The following is an 18,652-nucleotide window of genomic DNA, read 5'->3' as shown; positions in this document are numbered from 1 at the left end:
CTTAGCACAGAATGGTATACCCACCAGATACTCCATACAAGTCCACTGATTAAGCCAGGTAACATCTCTGTGCCTGGTTAAAAAAAATCAAAGCTCTGGTATTACATATAATACCAGGGGCTCCTTAAGATGGTGTCTCATGACTTTTGTGTCTCTGAATAGACATTTCATATAAACTGGTCATTTCCGCATCTTGAAACATTTAATAACACTTTAATTCCAAAACAATATTTCTCTCTTCTTAGGAGAGACTGCCATAACAGCTATACCAATTTTGTCTAAATATCATCTTTCAAGCACAGCATAGACATTTATTTACTTCCTAATAAAATGATGTCACAAATTTTAAGTATGAGAAGGAAAAGTAATACCTAGGTCCCATAAAGAAAAATAGGATCCTGCTAAAATACAGACATGTGGGTCTCTGGACAAAAACAGGGAGGTCACTGGTGAATTCCACGTCTTGGTATAGATAAAGGTGGGTTCAACAGACATGAATTAAAAGGCAGTGGACACATGGGGTGATGAGGACGACGATGATGCCCTCTCCAGCCACCTGAACCTATAACTTGCAGGAACCCTAGGATGAGAATGGAACAGCTAGTCTCCCGGAATGTTTTCCTGGGATGCACTAAAGTGCAAGCAGCACAATTCTTTGGTGTAGTCTGCGAAATCAGCCTTCCTCTAAGTGGATTCTCCTGCACTGAGGGTGAGAGCTGGCAGTCAGAGGCAGCTGTGCTACAGGCGGTCTCACGCTGCACTGGAAGAGCTCTGGACTCACAGTAAGAGCTAGGCTTAGGTCTTGGCTCCATCACTGACCACTGTTTCCCCATAAGTAAAATGTAATTCAGTGAAATTCTCCTTCACAGGACTATTGTGAAGACCAGTGAGAAAATATAGGCATTTCCTGGTGGACCAGAGTTAGGACTCTACTGCAGGGGCATGGGTTCAATCCCTGGTTGGGGAGCTCAGATCCCGCATAGTGGTGCAGCGCTCCCCCCACCCATGCCCCTAAAAAGAGACAGACAATATATGAAACCCCTATAGAAGCAGTAAAGTAGTGTTCACAATTTCAGTAACAAAAATTACATATGCATCCATATCTAAGAAAGGCTGTACCTTCGAGTGATAGAAAGCCAGGATGGGTCTGTTAAGCGGGAAACAGACAGAGCCTGTGGACAGAACAGCCACGGCGGGTTTCGTGACACTCAACGTGGCACCAAAAGGATAGACAAAGGTGAGAGCCCTGAAAGAAAGAAACGTTCAAGGTATTTAGTAAAAAAGTTTTTCAAGATAATCTCAGTGTTTCTTGAGAAAGTTATGACCAAATTTTTCTATAAGCTTTGGTTTGTTAACTCAAAATCAGTATAACTCTAGCTCTAAGTTTAATGAAACATTTTAAGAAATGTGAATATAAATTAAAAATGTACAATCATATGTGTGAAAGTGAAGTCGCTCAGTCGTGTCTGACTCTTTGCGACCCCATGGACGCCAGGCTCCTCCATCCATGGGATTTTCTAGGCACGAGTACTGGAGTGGGTTGCCATTTCTTTCTCCATGGAATCTTCCCAGTATGTGTAAATGATTATAACAGAAAGAAATAAAGTAGTTCCTATGGAAGAAGTGGAAGAAGAGGAGGCTTCACCTAAGAAGTGAACCAGAACTGCACATGAGCCTGCTCTGGGGAACCATGTCTCAGACACAGTTTTCTCCCCACTCAGAAACCTGACTGGTGTTATCGCCAGGTACGGATGTCTGCCACTGGAGGGGTGTGGAGTGGCTGAGGGCTTATACGAATACAGGCGTATATTTATCCCACGTTGGACACTTCTACACAGACCAGTCTTGGAGTACCCCCTTTACTCTACGCTGTTCTAGCAAAGACTATGAGTACCCAGAGTGAATCAGTAGTTGGGCAATGTACTCCTGGCAAAGGTGTGGGACTGAAGGGCTAAGGGTGCGGTGCACACCTGGGTGAGGCCAGGCCCTGAAGGAGGAGATAGGGCTTCAGTGAAAGAAAAATGGAGGGATCTCCCTGGTGGTCCAGAGGTTAAAATTCTGCGCTTCCAATTCAGGGTGCGGGTTCCATCTCTGGTTGGGGAACTAGGATCTTGCATGCTATGTGGCCAAGAAAACAAAAGGAGCTTCACAGCCACAAAAGAAAAAGGAGCTCTCCAAAGTATTTGTTTGAAAGAAGTGTTCTCAGAATGGAGAAAAACGGGAATCTTAAAAGCAAAGCATATAATTAGAAACTGGGGCAGGAGGTGGGAGGAACGGGCAGAGGGAATACCCAGGAAGAGCTGCCTATGAAGATTCTAACTTTTCTTTCCTTTAGACCATTCTTTTTAGCTTTTCAGTTATTTCCGTCTTGTGTCACTTTTCCCTGTTCCTTCAGTAAAGTCTCATCTACAGCTATGAGTTCTGTGTCTCATCGAGGTTGAGAAGAGGTGCCTGCCCCACGCTGCCCATTCTCTTCCTTTTACCCCTACCCTAGCAGTATCCCAGTAAGGGGGCTGCAGCCCAGGAGTTCCAGAGCAGGAGCAGAAGGAAGTAAGCGGTTGCCAAGGAGGAAGAAAAGGGAGAAACAGTTGTGCGTACATCAGGGTCCATCCTTCCCCAGTTTCCCAAGTGCACTCGAGGGAGATAATTCTTAAGAAAGCAAAGAGAATGGTCGGTTATAAGATGAAAACTGTCAAGCTATTTATATGCCTCTATTTCTTTTATTATTACTAAGAAATCAATCAGACTGACATTTTGATGAGACTTTAAGTGTTAAAACTAAACACCAACCCCCAAAACTAATACAGGACTTCTCCTAACATGTGTGAATGAGTAAGATTAACTGGGACAGTGTATTCCTGGAAGAGGAAGCAGATATGTAAAGGTCCTAAGGTGACAGAGAGCTCAGCATACTTAAGGAATTCAAGCAAAGTCAGCATGACTACAGCAGAGTAAGAGAAGGAAAACGACAAGGGATAAAATACACGGGGCTAAAGGACAGCCTGAGACTCCAACAGCTACGAGATTTCAAAGCACGAAGCAGGGCTACTTATCCACACCTCAGAGCCTCTCAAGACACAGCTCTGCTTCCGAGGTAACCCAGGAACAACCTGCCATCTGCCCTTCACTACGACGACTGACGAAGTGAGACTGGGACAGCAGTGAAGGTGCAAGCCTCACACCTCACAAGCACGCCCGCAGGTAGGCCTCGCTGGGGTTTCCCAACAGCTCTCTCAGATTCATATCGTCCCCATTACGCAAATATAGCAACTAACGCTAAGAGTTACTTTGCCCTGGGCCACCCTGCAAGGAAGGCATGAAATTGGAAACTAAATCCTTCTAAATCCAAGTCCATAGTTCTTTCACTTCTTTACCAAAAATCAGATTGTGATTCTTAAATGTCCCAAAATGTTAACTTATATGTTGCTACTTATTTTTACCCTTTATGACTTTACTGTGGTTTCATACTAAGAAAGGTTTTTTTTTTTTCCTCTAAGATTATAAAACATTCACTTCCAGTTTCTTTCAGTACTGCTGGTGGTCTGATTTTTAATATTTAAAAATTAAACCCATCTGAAATACATTTTGAGATGTGGCATGAAAACAGAAATGCTTTTTCAAGTGAAAAACATTTTAGCCAAAATTATACATTCATTCCCCAATAATCTGAAATGTCACTTTTACTATAAAATAACCCTTATCTTCCATATATTTTGGGTCAAATTTTTTATTTTTCACTAGTTTGGAATTAGTATCACAGTATTTTAACTACTAGAGGTTTGTAATATGCATTAATGATATAAAAACATTCAACTTTTATGGGGCAAAATATCTCAAAGTAACATAATAAACTGGGAAAAATACTTATAACACATGGAGGTCTTGTAAATGAACATCAACATAAAAACAGACCAAAAGCAGTGAATAGGAAATTCACAGGATAAACACAACCAGTCAATAAACTTTAAAAGCCACCCTATTCAATCAAAGAACTACAACTGAAAATAAAGTGGTATCATTTCTCAGTAGAATATTCTGAGCTGGCAAGAGAGGAAAGGGGCATGTTCGTAGGGACCGTAAACGCTACACGTGCCTGGAGGGTGACTTGGCAATGCACCACATTTGGCAATGCATCAGCTGGAAGATCTGTGACCCCAAAATTTAAACGCCAAGAATCTGGCCTACTAAGATACTAGCATAAGTGCTCAAAAACTGTACCTACAAAGATGTTCACTTTGTGCTTTGTTATTTATGACAATTAATATAATGGTGGAGGACAGGGAAGCCTGGCATGCTGCAGTCCATGGGGTCACAAAAGGTTGGACACAACTTGGCGGCTGAACATCATCATCAAACTGTGTATAATAAAAATAAGGAAAAGAAGTTAAGAGTCTGCCTTGGAGCAGACTGCCTAGCACCGAAACTCAGTTCCAACACTAGTCAAGTGAGCCTGGGCACCTACACCGTCTGTTAACTCGTCAATAACCTCAGAGGCTGCTGTGAAGATTAACTGAAGTAATACTACCTGCCAGGCCTACGACACAGTAAGTGCTCATTAAATGTTAGGTGGCCTTTTTAATGCAAAATATTATAAAATTACTTAAATGTCCAGTAAGAGGAGACTGGTTAGATTAGGATACATCCAACTTAATCTAGTCATTATTAAAAGGATAAAGTACCTATCCCTATTTTTATATATGAAAAAATTTTTTTTAATCTAAATGTTGTTTAGAAGGATTATCTTTGGGGAGAAGGGCATGGATTTAGAGTGGAGGACTTCTATTTTCTTCCTTTTGAACTGATCAAACTGGTTTTTTGATGAGAACCACTTTTATAATCAAGAACGAAAACGTTTTCATTTTGAAAAAGGAAACTCTTCAAGTGACAACTCTGCCCTCTTCAGGTGGCCTCAGGGAACACACTCACTGGGCGTTGTTTCCACTGCTCTCCTCATCAAGAATCCCAGGCACGGCCTTCCCTGCAGCTCGGCTAATCTCCCTTGAAGAAAAATGAATTAAAATCTAGTAAACAACAAGAACAAAATTTAGGGATTTCACACTCCATTCATTAATATAACTTTTAATCAGTTACAAGAACTGTGCAGTCAAAATGCAATCCTTAAAAAAATTAAAGGTACTCCTACACACTTCCATACCTTCTGAGAAGTTTGCAAAATTTAATATGAAAATGTAAGAGTTAGTTGCTCTCTTTTGAGTCCTGAGGAAAGGGCTCAAGTATGTGTTAGACCCACATTCTTGCCTTGTATTCTAGACTCTGGATCTTCAGACCCTACGTACCTGGCAAGTTGAAGTGTAGCATTGTTCCGGATATGGGGACCAGAGGGTCCTTGATGTTGCCCCTCATGCACTCAGTTCCTGCTTTCTCAAAGCTCTTACGGTTTAGGATTCAATGGATGAGAAAAAAAACGAGTTTCATCTTTGGTTCCAGGGGTGAATATGACCCAGGGCCTTCGATGCCCTCTGCCACAGTGACCACTTCGTGATGAGCCCGCGGCATAGGTCAGCTCAAAGAGACCACACCTCAGGTCTACTCTTGCTAAGCAGGTTGGAACCAAGGCCTGCACTCTTGCCCTAGCTCATGTAGTATAAAGATGCCAATATGGGAACTGTTAGAAGGATTCAGTCCACACACACAGGAGAGCAGAGCCAAGAGAACTGCCGAGAGATGGGGCTGGAGTCCTGATGACGTCATGAGTCTTTCTCGCGGTCCATATCCAAAGCCTGCCCCAACTTCTCAGCTTTTCAATTAAATGAATCAATAAAATCTTCCTGTTGTTTAATCCCATTTGAACAGAGTTTTCTGTTACTTGAAATTGAATATATTCTGTCAAAAGGTGATGTGAAGTCAGGTTTCAAAAGATGGGAGTAATATTATTTGATGGATGAGAAGTGATATAATACAATAAACTATCATTTAATAAAATAAAACAAAAAGGCAAGAAAGGAAAAGGGCTGGAGAAAACAATGTGTGAGAAGATGTAAGGGAAGAGTCACAGAGGAAAGAGGAGAATCATTGGCAAAGTCATTTCCACTTTTGATATGCTTACCTATTCAAGACTCCATTGGAAACTAGAGCTTCTTTAGGATGGAAATACTTATAATACACATTTCTAACCACAGCATCTTTAGGGAGAAAAGAGAAGGTGGTGCATCTTAGAAGTAAGTTTGATATTACAGACACGTACAAATTTTGACCTGAAAGGAATCCTGGAACTGTATTCCAATCACTCTCATTTCACACATGGAAGAAGCTAAGCACCAAAAAAGTGAGACTGCTGAGGAGGTCAGAATGCAAGGCCATGCACCCTCACAGTCAAGGGCTTTCTCCATTGTACTATTAGGCCCAGAGGACTACGATATAAATAATAAATAGGAAGTTACTGCCTCTAATAAAGTAGTAATAATAATTACCATTATTAACCATGATTCCATATTCTTCTAGGAGAAAGTTAATGTTGGTTTCAAATCTGGATTCCCCACCCTCTCCTAGCATCACAAGGATGTCTCCACCACCATCAAGGTATTTCTTTAGGATTTCAAACTACACAAACAGAAAAAAAAAACAATCTATAAATTTATGCCAAAGACCTTTGTCAAAAACACTGTGAATAAGATCTTAACTAGCTGAAAAAGAAACACTTCCAATCTGTAAAGGCACTTAAAGTTTATATTAAGAAAACATAAAACTTACTATCTATGTATCAATAGGATTTCCATATTTATCATTAGCATAAAGCTCCAAAATACTCAAACTGAAACGACATTTTCACAGCTGACTATCTGGACAGCAAAAGTGGAAAACTACTAGCTAAAGGCAGATCACAAGTCACTGTCATATAGATCCCATATTGTTAATCCATTCAACTGTTGGCGGACGCCTGGGTTGCTTCTGCCTTTTGGCTGCCGGGAACAGTGCTCTCGATGAACGTGGGCGTACAAACACCTCTTTGAGATCCTGCTTTCAATTCTCTGCATGTATCCCAGAAGCAGGATTGCTGAATCACAGAATTCTGTTTGTCATTTTTTTAGGAACCACCATCCCGTTTTCCATAGTGGCTGCACCACTTCACCTCTCCACCAATGGTATACAAGGGGTCCAATTTCTTTACATCTTCACTTGTCATTTATGTTTGGGTTTCACATTTCTCATTCTTTGTCTAGCCATGAAACAGAGTTTTAAAATAGCTTAAAGAAATAGTTTAATTTTAAATGGAATTTCCTATTTTTAAAGCAAAAATATGGCAAAGAGGTATGGCTGATACTGAACTCCCCTGCACTGTGTGTCTGGCACTTTTCATGCAAAAACTCAGCCACACCACAGCCACACCATACCATAGCTGTTGTGGTGCATGAATCATCGCAACAACTCCACAATGAAGAGAGAAATGAAGTGACCACCTTGAGGCCTCACAGATAAGTGGTGAAGAGGAATTTAGGTTCAAGATTTCAGAGCCCATTCTCCTAGCTATCTCACTACCAGTCTTCTTTACAAATATTTCTTACCTCAGCTGCAGTAAATTTTTCCCTCGGCCCAGCTGTAATCCATAGTTTCACCCCAATGAGCTTCTCAGGTGTGATTTCATCTTTTAAACTAGAAATATGATTTCAAAAGCAAGTGTCAGATCCATGATTTACACCAATTTATGAGTTATTTTAGCATCTAAACTGTATGGAATCAGAGGCTACAGAGGCCCAGAGATGAAGGATTTAGAGGTACCTAGTCTAGCTTCTCTCTCAAAAGTGAGACTCCTCTCTAATAGGCCTGCCCCAAAGTCATCAGCCTCTGTTCAAATATACCTATAAGCCACGATTATAGGTATATTAGATTAGATTAGACCACACTAGAGCATAAAGAAGTCCCCCAACTACTAATTCAATCAGCTCGACCATTAGCTCACATGACTACATATCCTTACCCATTAAGAAAAACCATACATACACACTCAGAGATATTTTTGGTTTTTCCTTTCCCTAAACTGAAGTACTGACCTGAGTTAAAATATGGAGAAAGCCTTTAACCTCTGAAAAACGCATATATGTGTAATTAGAATAAGGTTTTGACTTGTAATTTGGGGAGACAACTTAATAATATGCTAATTGCCAATTTTCAAGAGAGATGGTTTAATAATTCTGAACAATGTTTAGTGGAACCCCTCCCACCTCAAAAGCCATTCTTATATAAGATGGATACTTCCCAGTATTACCAGCAAGCTGTTTTTACTGCTTAGAAGGGAAAACAATATACTTGGTCACCTCTGAATTTTCCAATGACTGCGAAGTCTTTTCTGCATAGATTTATAGCCGTTGCTGGTGGTGAAGACTTCCTTTTTGTATGCGTTGAAAAGAATGGTGCTCCGAAGCTCTTTTTCCATGGTCACCTCCTTATGGGAAAAAGAAGGGACAGAAAAAGGGAAACAATAAACAATATTCAAAAAGAAAGATCCTAAAGGAATAAATGTCTATTTCCTATAATTCATTAAGAAAAGGAGTACAGCTGCAGCTTACCTACAATTCCCAAAGGCTGAAAGTGAAATAAATAATCATGGCTGCAGAAACCCAAGGCAAAAACCCTGGGTTTCCTACCAGCTCTCTTTCATGGCCCTGCCCGGCCATCACCTTGCCACATGGGGAACCATGTTTCCAACCTGATTCCTCACCCTTAACTACTGTTAAACGTGGGGTATAGTTTTCTAAATTCTTTTTACACATACAGTTACTTACAGTTTTATTTACAAAATAGAACCATATGCAGTATTCTGCAACACACTTCTTTCATCTAACCTGTATCTTTCACATCTTTCCATGTCACTATATACCACTTTTTCTTTTCTTAAGGGCTGCACAGTATTCCATTTTATGGATGTACCAAAATGTATGGCATCAGTCATATACCAACGGACATCTGTTTTTTTCCCCAATTTTTTGCTAGTAAAACAGTACTAAGAACATCATTGAACAGGACATTTTGGCGCACTTTGCATATCTTCAGAATAAATTCCTGTTGAATGGCTACGTAAATTATTTCTAAATTACCCTACAAAAAACTACTAATTTTTACTTTCACTAACACTAATACATTTCTGTTTCCACACCACTCTTTTTAACTTTTTCATCTTTGCAAATAAGATAGGCAAAAAAAAAAAAAAACTTATTGTTTTATTCTGGACTCTGAAATTAGTAAGAAGACCATCTTTCACTGTGTGTATTAGCCACTTGTATTTCTTCTGATTTTCTTGTTCACATACGTGGATCATTTTTCTATTAGGTTTAATACTTTTTAGTTGATCATGAAACAAATATTTTCAGAAGTTTGTTTTTAGACTTAGTTACTGGTAGTTTTTTTGGTTTCGCTTGGATGAATTTTGCAGGCTATAGGGACAGTTTTAAATTTAATAGAATCAAAAGTATTAACATTTTCCTTTTTGGCTTCTGAATTGCACGGTGTATTTAGAAGAGTTTTTGCCATGCTAAGGTTATAAATACATCTCACAATGCTTTCTTCTAGTACTTTTATGATGTTATAATTTTTAAGATTTAAACATTAGTCCATTTGGAATTTATTTTTGTGTTTAAAATTACTTTTGTTATTGTTTTAATTACTAAAAAGCTGCCTGACACTATCTTTTCAATGCTGATTTAAAATACCACCTTGCCTATATAATAAATCCCTAAAAATTGAATTTCATTATATAATTTATCTGCCTGTAAGTTCCTGCTCAGTCTCATCTATTTTAATCACTATAGTTTTATAATAGGTATGTTGTAATATTTGGTGCTGCTGATAAAAGCTAGTCCCTCTATTACTCAGAATTTTTAGAATTTTCCTGGCTAGTCCCACATCTTCATTCTTCAAGCTGAACTTTAATTTTGACAGGTTAAAAAAACAATCCCCCCATGATCTTTTCATGTTCTATTTATCCACGCCCATGCTTATTTTCAGTGTGTACAAACATTATATCCTGCCTTCTGATTACCTTAGTGGTTGCATACTCAATATTCATAAGCATCTATTTCTGGCCTAGTGCAATTTACATATTTCTGCTTCTGTCACTATTTTTGTCCTAGGACAAATTCCTAAGAGAAGGATTCCTGGGAAAAGGGGATGGGACTAGGATGTTACGGTTTCATGTCAATGCTCCTTCCCACTTAGGATGATCAAAAACCTTCCAGCAGGAGGCGAGTCAGATTTGAGCCCCGTCTGAGGTCTGGGATCCGGGCCTCTATCTGCGCTCCTTGTTTATTTTACCCTGCTGCTGCTGCTAAGTCGCTTCAGCAGTGTCCGACTCTGTGCGACCCCATAGACGGCAGCCCACCAGGCTCCCCCGTCCCTGGGATTCTCCAGGCAAGAACACTGGAGTGGGTTGCCATTTTCTTCTCCAATGCATGAAAGTGAAAAGTGAAAGTGAAGTCGTTCAGTCGTGTCCCACTCTTCGCGACCCCATGGACTGCAGCCTACCAGGCTCCTCCGCCCATGGGATTTTCCAGGCAAGAGTACTCGCCAACTCCCAGGCCGCCTCAGCGCCCTGGCCGGCCCACCGCAGCAGGAATCCGCCTTACCTGAGGCCCGGTGACCACCGTCTGCAACCGCCGCCACCCAGCACCGCGCGGCCAGGTAACGGCCGCTTAGCAACGGCGGTTGGGAAACTGCCCGCTGGGAAGGCGTGGCCCCAGCTCCGGAGCGACGTGCCAACAACCTGGCGGAAGACGCCGCTGCGACTAACTCTTCTAGGAGGCAGAGTGCGGCTGGGCAGGGGTGGGGCTTCTGTGGGACTGTACCATTATTTTGGATAGCGGGTAAATCCAGACAGAATGTGGATTAACTTTAGGCCAAAGACAAACTCATTGGATTTTCTCCTTTAATATCTAATTTCAATAAGGGCTTATAAAATGACTTAGATAATGGCATCTGGTTCCATCACTTCATGGCAAATAGATGGGGAAACAGTAGAAACAATCGCAGACTTTATTTGTGGGGGCTCCAAAATCACTGCAGATGGTGACTGCAGCCATGAAATTAAAAGACGCTTGCTCCTTGGAAGGAAAATTATGACCAACCTAGACAGCATATTAAAAAGCAGAGACATCACTTTGCCAACAAAGGTCCGTCTAGTCAAAGCTATGGTTTTTCCAGTAGTCACGTATGGCTGTGACTGAAAGTTAGACCATAAAGGAAGCTGAGCGCCGAAGAATTGATGCTTTTGAACTGTGGTGGTGAAGAAGACTCTTTGAGAGTCCCTTGGACTGCAAGGAGATCCAACCAGTCCATCCTAAAGGAAAGCCGTCCTGAATGTTCACTGGAAGGACTGATGCTGAAGCTGAAACTCCAATATGCTGGCCACCTGATGCAAAGAACTGACTCGTTTGAAAAGACCCTGATGCTGGGAAAGATCGAAAGGGGACGACAGAGGATGAGATGGTTGGATGGCATCACCGACTCAATGGACACGAGTTTGAGTAAACTTCGGGAGTTGGTAATGGACAGGGAGGCCTGGCGTGCTGCAGTCCCTGGGGTTGCAAAGAGTCGGACACGACAGAGCGACCGAACTGAACTGAAAAATGAGAGATCCCCGCCCTCCCACCAAGGGCCGAAACTTCGCTCCACCCGGAGGGACGAGTCTAGTGGAGTCTTCCGGCGGGGAGTGCTGAAAGCCTAGCCCAGATCCCAAGGGCGCAGGCGCAGAGCGGCGGCCGGCCGGAGGGCGGAGGTTTGTTCTAGCGATCTTCAGTAAGGGTCGCGGTACTGGGAACGCGGGACTGGAGGGTCGGCGCTGTTTTATAGGAGAGTTTCGGCCTCCTGGGAGACCGGAGAGGACATCCAGGTGCAGGGCGGGCAGGTTTAATGGTGAGAACGGGAATACGACTTAGTTCTTTCTGTTTGATAAGCCCCGCATCTATGAGCGCCACAGTGCCAGGCTCAGGATGGGGCGGTGATCCTTTAGGGACGTTGGACCTTGTCAATCCAACCAAAAAAAAATAAAAATATAGGGCTTCTCTAGCGATCCATTAGTTAAGAATCCTCCTTGCAAGGGAGGGGAGGCAGGTTTGATCCCTGATAGGGGAGCTAAGTTCGCACATGCCAGGCAGCAACTGAGCCTGCAAGCTGTAATTAAAGATCCCCATTGGCGGAAACTAAGACCCTCTGCAGCCAGAACAAATTTAAAAATAAAAAATATAGACCTTTTTGAGGGAGCTGTGAGGGGCTGAAGCTGGGTAGACAGGCATCCTCGTTGAGCAGAGAAGAGAAAAAAGAATAGATCATTAAGGCCAGGGCTGGAGAAGAGCTTTTGAGTAGAAAGAATTGCGTTTGGAAAGAGCCGTCGCGAAAATGAGAAACTAGAGGGCGGTAACCACGGACGGGCCAGGCTTCTCCCCAGGGGAGCACTTCGTGGCTGCCTTGAGGGAGCATGGAAGCGTGTGCAATGCACCTGTCTCGCTGGCTCAAACTGATGAATGCAGAGACTTAAAGATTTTTGTTACAGTCTAAAGCAGGTACAGAGTTTTAGGGTTTTAAAAAACACACACACTCTCTTGTTGCCTTTTCACAGCTACTGTCCCTGCAAAGTTAAAGAGTAGAGAAGAGGGTGCTTGAGATTTCTCTTCCTGAGGATGCTGTCTTTTGGTACAAAACTGCGTAAATCCTGTTTGCAGTCAGTGTTTGCTAGAAAACCAAAAAAATACCTGCCCAAAGAACTGCACCCACTACTGGAGACTGTAGAGAGAGCAAGGGCCTGAGAATCAGCTGCTACCAAGTTCAGTTCCTGGCTGTCCCTTGTACAGCTAGGTGACCTTGGGCAAGTCGCTTACGATCTCTGAGTGAGTGTTTATCTGTAAAGTGAGATTAATAATTTCTAAATGCTGATGTAATGCATATGGTAGATAATGCATATGAAGCTCTGAATGTGCGCAATAAACAGGTGTGAACAAATCTGATATTAAACAGATATTCATTTTTAATGAATATTCATAATTTTTCATTTTTATTTTCTCTCCTGTGAACATTTTGTGATTTTACAGTCTTAGAACAGATAGAACCTTTGTGTGTTTCACAACTCATAGCAAGTTGTGTACTTTGACAGTACTATTTCCATTTCTGATGATTAGCGCTCTCGCTTTTTGCTCTGGGAAGTTGGGGGAATTTTGCCCTCTCTCTCATCACGTTCCACACTTGTCTCTTAGCAGACACTATTAAGATGGAAATCAAATCAGAATGTTTCTTTCAGAATTCTCAACACATGTCAAAGGGTAACTAGCTCTCCTTGACCCAGATTTGATCCCCAGTAGGTCATTGTGGTGTCATCGATGTTTTCCATGGTCTTCCAGCTTCATCCTCCATAATTCCTGGGGCAGGGCACTGGGTAAACAAAAATGTAAGGCAAAGAGTGGGACTGAGTTAAAAGGAAAAGCCAATAAAATCACTAGCACACACTGATGTTGAAAAGAATGAAAATTCTCTTTTCCCCGGCTAATAAGACCACCCTGAAGCAGGTGATGAACTATGGTGAAAAGATTTCTTCAAGAAAATAAGGCAGTATAAAATCCATCAAACAAGTGTGGGGTGTCCTGGACTCATGTGTGTTACGTGCTCACATTTTGTCCGGTCAGAATTGCTTTTAGAAATGGCTAATCACTAGGTCTGTACAGACCCTGCCTGGGCTCCCTATGGCCCTAGACTTGACAAGCATACAGAGGTATATGAGGCAGAGTTGTGTAAAAAGTGTTAGGTGCTCCGTCCTGCCTGACTCTCTGCAACTCCATGGACTGTACCCGCTAGGCTCCTCTGTCCATGGAATTCTCCAGGCAAGAATACTGGAGTGGGTAGCCGTTCCCTTCTCCAGGGGATCTTGCCAAACCAGGGATCAAACCCAGATCTGCATTGCAGGTGGATTCTTTTCCATCTGAGACAGAAAAGGGAACAGAGAATTAACTTGGCATCCAGGCTCAGACCGTGAGCATCCAACTGAATGCCTCCTCTTGGAAGACCCCGTTTCCCATTACCTGGCTTCTTCCAGCCAGTTCCTGGCTTGGCTCTGCTTAGAGATTTTGACAGTTACTCTGTTTGCACCTCAGAGAAGGCAATGGCAACCCCACTCCAGTACTCTTGCCTGGAAATTCATATGGACGGAGGAGCCTCGTAGGCTGCAGTCCATGGGGTCGCAAAGAGTCGGACACAACTGAGCAACTTCACTTTCACTTTTCACTTTCATGCATTGGAGAAGGAAATGGCAGCCCACTCCAGTGTTCTTGCCTGGAGAATCCCAGGGACGGGGGAGCCTGGTGGGCTGCCGTCTATGGGGTTGCACAGAGTTGAACACGACTGGAGCGACTTAGCAGCAGCAGCAGCTGCTTGGACCTACAGCCAGAGTGAGAGGCAGACCAGCACAAAGGTTACATGTGAGAGCCCCAGAGTCAGTTTATATGGCTCCAAGTCCCAACTCTGGCCCTTGTTAGCTTTGTGACCTCTAGGAAAGGTACAGCTTCTCTTGTTTCTTCATGGGTAAAAAGGAGATTCCTACCTTAGGGTTGTTTGGATGAAAACTGGTAACAGACATGAAAAAGTCTAGCACAGAAACTGGATCAGAGTAGGCAGGTGTTCTGAAGCTGACTTTGACCAGTTAACTCTATTGACCACAGGATTTTTGCAGAAACTAACACCTGTGGCTGGCGATTTGTTTTGTAACTGATACTGATACATCTCCTGTTAATAACACGCAGGTGACAAAAAATATACCAACACGTCTCTGGTCAAAAATGGGTTAAGCAAAAAAAGGAGTGATTAACAGTATCAGAAGCTCTCAAAATCATTGGGAAAACTCGAGAGGGAGAACCCAGGATCCCCAGGGATGACACTGCAGCACAGATGTGATAGGGAAACTGGTGCTGCCAATAAGAGCATCGTTGCCACTTCTACACCAGGAACTCAGTTTTGTGGGTTTTGTTATCACAGCAACCACATGAAAGAGAGCTCCCAGTTCCTTCCTTGAGCCAAAAATCTGATAACAGGTGCATCCTGAGGCCACATGCCTGGCCCGAGCTCCAGGGGAGGCTGGGAAAGTTAGTGTCTAGCATTTTCAGCTACAGATAACTGGAGGAAGTGAATTGCCTCCCGTCATGGCTCATAAAATAGGAGATTCACTGACCATAGGCCGGGGTTAAGATGCCAGGCAGACAAATCTAATGTGCAATACCACCCACCCAAAGAAAGACATCATTGACATAGGAAAAAAAGTGGATGTTGGGTGACACCTTATAGGCTTGTTACACCTTGGTCATTTTACACATTGAGATCAAAATCCAAACACCAAGAGATCCCCTGGTTAAGAGGCGCTGGTTGCCTACCCAACATTTCCCCTTCTCCCTAGTGTCAGAACCCCTGCGTTATTGTGGGGAGTCATGTGCCCAGTTAACTGGACATATATCCCATCCTCCAGTGCAGGTAAGGTGGCTGGCTAGTGAGATGCAAGCAGAAGTCACTGGGTGGGGCTTCTTGGAAAACTCTGTAAAGGTGCCCTTTTGCTCTTTCCTCCTTTTTTTTCCTGCCCAGGACCCAGAAACAGTGGCTAGAGCTCCAGTACCATCTTAGGATAATATAATAATCCTAATAGTAGAAGCCACTTTCCAAGAATGACAGCGGAAATACAGAAAGCCTCTGATGACCTGTCGTACCAGCCCTGGATCACCATCCTTCATTTATATGCTGGGCGGGGCGGGCGGAAATCTTATTTAAGCCATTGTAACTTTGGGCTTCTGTGACTAACAGCTGAAGGTAATTCCTTACAGATTTCAAGCTGGCTTTGATGGTTTCACGGGAGCTTCTCTTCTAGCAATCCAAGATGGCATCATCCTCCGGCGCATAGGAGAATCCCAGGAAGGCACTCGAGGCCCCAGAGCTGCTCGCCATGGTGTCAGGAGTGCAGCCAATGGACTTTGACACAGCTTCCTGAGTGAACTCTGGGTCAAAGTGTTTCAAGTCAGCAGGTCCTGCCTGTGAATATAAGCCAATGATGAGGACGGAATACTGGGTCAGAGCTGCCACAGGAGCCCAGAGCCCTGAGAGAGCTGTTAGATCTCCCCTCTGAGTGCCCCAGGGTCATCCTTCTTTAACTGTCATTTTTTTCATGTCTTTACACCAGTCATCATATTCCACAAGGTCCATTAACCATTTACCAATTCCTCTACCTGCCTGGTCCCCTGCCTGCTCCACATCAACCCTCCATACGCTGCTGGTAGATTGTGACATGAAGAGAGTATGAATCAAGAACCCAAAAATGTGCACAACAGATTCAGAGAACAAATGAGTGGTTACCAGAGGGGCGGGGGGGGGGGAGGAAGGGCAAAACAGGTGAAGGGGGTTAAGACGTACAAACCACTAGGTATCAAATAAGTTACAAGGATGTAATGGACAGCACAGGGAACATGGTGAATAGTTTATAGTAACTCTGTATGGAGTATCATATGTACAGATATCGAGTTACTATGCTGTACACCTGAAACTAAAATAATACTGTAAGTCGACTAACTGTGGTTGTGGTGGTGGTTTAGTCGCTAAGTTGTGTCCAACTCTTGTGACCCCATGGACTGTAGCCCGCCAGGCTCGTCTGTCCATGGGATTCTCCAGACAAGAATACTGGAGTGGGTTGCCATTTCCTTCTCCAGAGGATCTTCCCAACACAGGAATCGAACCTAGGATTCCTGCATTGCAGGCAGATTCTTTACCGACCAAGCTATGAGGGAAGCCCCAACTAGCTATACCTCAACAATAAAAAAGAAAATATATTCACATTCTTTGACTTGGTAATTCCCCATCTGGAATCCATCTTGAAATACTCAGAACTCTGGACAATTTGCAGCAACATGGATGGACCTAGAGATTGTCATACTGAGTGAAGTCAGACAGACAAATATGTGATACCACTTATATGTGGAATCTAAAATAAGATAGAAATGAACTTATTTACAAAACAGAAATCGACTCACAGACATAGAAAACAAACTTCTGGTTACCAGGGGGAACGGGGAGGGATAAATTAGGAGACTGGGACATATACATACTATTATATGAAAAATAACTAATAAGAAAGTGAAAGTGAAGTTGCTCAGTCGTGTCCGACTCTTTGCGACCCCATGGACACCAGGCTCCTCCGTCCGTGGGATTTTCTAGGCAACAGTACTGGAGTGGGTTGCCATTTCCTTCTCCAGGGATTCTTCGAGACCCAGGGATCGAACCCAGGTCTCCCGCATTGTAGACAGACACTTTACTGTCTGAGAAGTCCAACTAATAAGAACCTACTGTATAGCCCAAGGGACTTTATTCAGTGCTCTGCAATGACCTATATGGGAGTGGAGTCTAGAAGAGAGTGGATCTATGTATATGTATGACTGTTTCACTTTACAGCAGAAACTAGCCTAACATTGTAAATCAACTATACTCCAATTAAAAATTTAATTAAAAAATAACTGGACAAAGACATGAACTTAAAGATATTCATTAATCCATTATGATAAAGAAAAAGTGGTAATCACCTAAAGTTCACCATTAGGAACATGGTGGAATAAATTACGTTACCCACATAGGGTTGAAATATACAGCCACTTAAAATCATAGTCTCATGTGACTTAGGAAAATGATGACATAGTTTTAGCAAAAACAAGGAGGAGACGAGATCTATCTATACATGAATTATGATCTATGTTGGGGGAGATGATATCTGTATCTGTGTATGAACTATGACCTACATGAAAAACAGAAAGAAAGATCTGAAAGAAACATGCCAGTGATGCGTGCTTTCTCTTGGGTGGTGAGATAATACGCTTTTTCTCCTTAATGCTTTAAATTTATTTTATTTCTTGGTCGTGCTGTGCAGCACGCAGGATCTTAAGTTCCCTGACCAGGGATCAGACCTGTGCCTGCTGCAGCGGAAGCTCAAAGTCTTAACCAGTGGACTGCCAAGGAAGTCCCTCTCCATGACGATTTAAATGTCTCTGTTTTACACACTTTCTACAATAAATAAATGTCATTTTTATTACCAGGAAGAAAGCTAAACATACGGGAAAAAATCGTCACAGGACTCGGCTCTGTCTGGGTGTGCTCCGTGACACAGAACACTTTAAAAGCTGTAAAGTGCTTTGTGATGAGGGTTATTGGTATTGAAAGTAAAGGGAGGCAACCTGGCTCCTCATACAGAGCTGAACTGGCAGTCAGGACTTCCGGGTTCCGGACCCAATTCTGCCTCTGGCTTACAGGGTAGGCTTGAACAAATCACTGAGCTTTTTGGACTCTCAGTTCTCCCATCTATAGGAAGAGCCCAGGCCAGGATATCCTCCCCAGGTAGCCTCCAAGCTTCCACCAATCCTGGGAACCCAGAAGCCAGAACGTGATGGCCTCTTACCACATTTGGGTTGAAGGGTGGAGTCAGCCTCTTGTGGTACAAGTCATCCCAGTTTATGGGGCTGAAGAATACATGGCTCTTTATCTCAAGCTGTGGGAAGAAGGTGATCAGTAGCAGTCCTCTCCATTGGCACTCCCACCCCACCCCACATGCCTCAGATCCAACTCTATTGGCGACCGGTTTTCCAGCCCTAAAATCTTTACTAGGAAGGTAACTTGCCATTATGGCTGGTTTCCTGGAACGAAG

General features: G+C 42.9%; 2 protein-coding genes and 1 long non-coding RNA gene across 14 annotated transcripts in view; 1 reads left to right on the top strand and 2 right to left on the bottom strand.

The window, feature by feature from the left end:
* Positions 1–10,769, bottom strand: part of IFT52 (intraflagellar transport 52) — a 28,926-nt gene extending 18,157 nt beyond the window's left edge. For 2 of the 6 annotated variants that reach the window (XR_011248268.1, XM_069548591.1), the window contains exons 1-7: positions 10,578–10,754; positions 8,274–8,401; positions 7,524–7,611; positions 6,432–6,561; positions 6,068–6,143; positions 4,927–4,998; positions 1,120–1,246 (exon numbers count right to left, since the gene is read on the bottom strand). Coding sequence is in view for 2 of the 6 variants with exons in the window: in XM_069548591.1 (XP_069404692.1) it covers positions 1,120–1,246; positions 4,927–4,998; positions 6,068–6,143; positions 6,432–6,561; positions 7,524–7,611; positions 8,274–8,392 (612 nt within the window). In the remaining 4 variants the exon portion in view is untranslated. Of the gene's footprint in view, positions 1–1,119; positions 1,247–4,926; positions 4,999–5,297; positions 6,144–6,431; positions 6,562–7,523; positions 7,612–8,273; positions 8,402–10,577 lie in introns of those variants that run through there. The other 4 variants (XM_069548592.1, XM_069548594.1, XM_069548595.1 and 1 more) reach the window with 4 other exon arrangements.
* Positions 10,770–11,641: 872 nt separating this feature from the next.
* LOC138417747 (uncharacterized) lies at positions 11,642–17,784 on the top strand. Its single transcript, XR_011248269.1, has 2 exons — positions 11,642–11,725; positions 15,562–17,784. It is a non-coding gene; the product is annotated as an uncharacterized lncRNA (long non-coding RNA).
* SGK2 (serum/glucocorticoid regulated kinase 2) overlaps positions 12,948–18,652 on the bottom strand; it is a 26,747-nt gene continuing 21,042 nt past the window's right edge. For 5 of the 7 annotated variants that reach the window (XM_069548597.1, XM_069548602.1, XM_069548598.1 and 2 more), the window contains 3 exons: positions 18,407–18,496; positions 15,796–16,002; positions 12,948–13,371 (listed from right to left, as the gene is read on the bottom strand). In XM_069548597.1, the coding sequence (XP_069404698.1) occupies positions 15,838–16,002; positions 18,407–18,496 (255 nt within the window). In that variant the 3' untranslated portion in view covers positions 12,948–13,371; positions 15,796–15,837. The remainder of the gene's footprint in view (positions 13,372–15,795; positions 16,003–18,406; positions 18,497–18,652) is intronic. The other 2 variants (XM_069548599.1, XM_069548600.1) reach the window with 1 other exon arrangement.

Source organism: Ovis canadensis, chromosome 13 (genome assembly GCF_042477335.2).
Source record: "Ovis canadensis isolate MfBH-ARS-UI-01 breed Bighorn chromosome 13, ARS-UI_OviCan_v2, whole genome shotgun sequence".
Lineage (NCBI taxonomy): Eukaryota > Metazoa > Chordata > Mammalia > Artiodactyla > Bovidae > Ovis > Ovis canadensis.
Note: the sequence above shows the minus strand (reverse complement) of the source record. Positions and strands in the feature narration are given on the sequence as shown.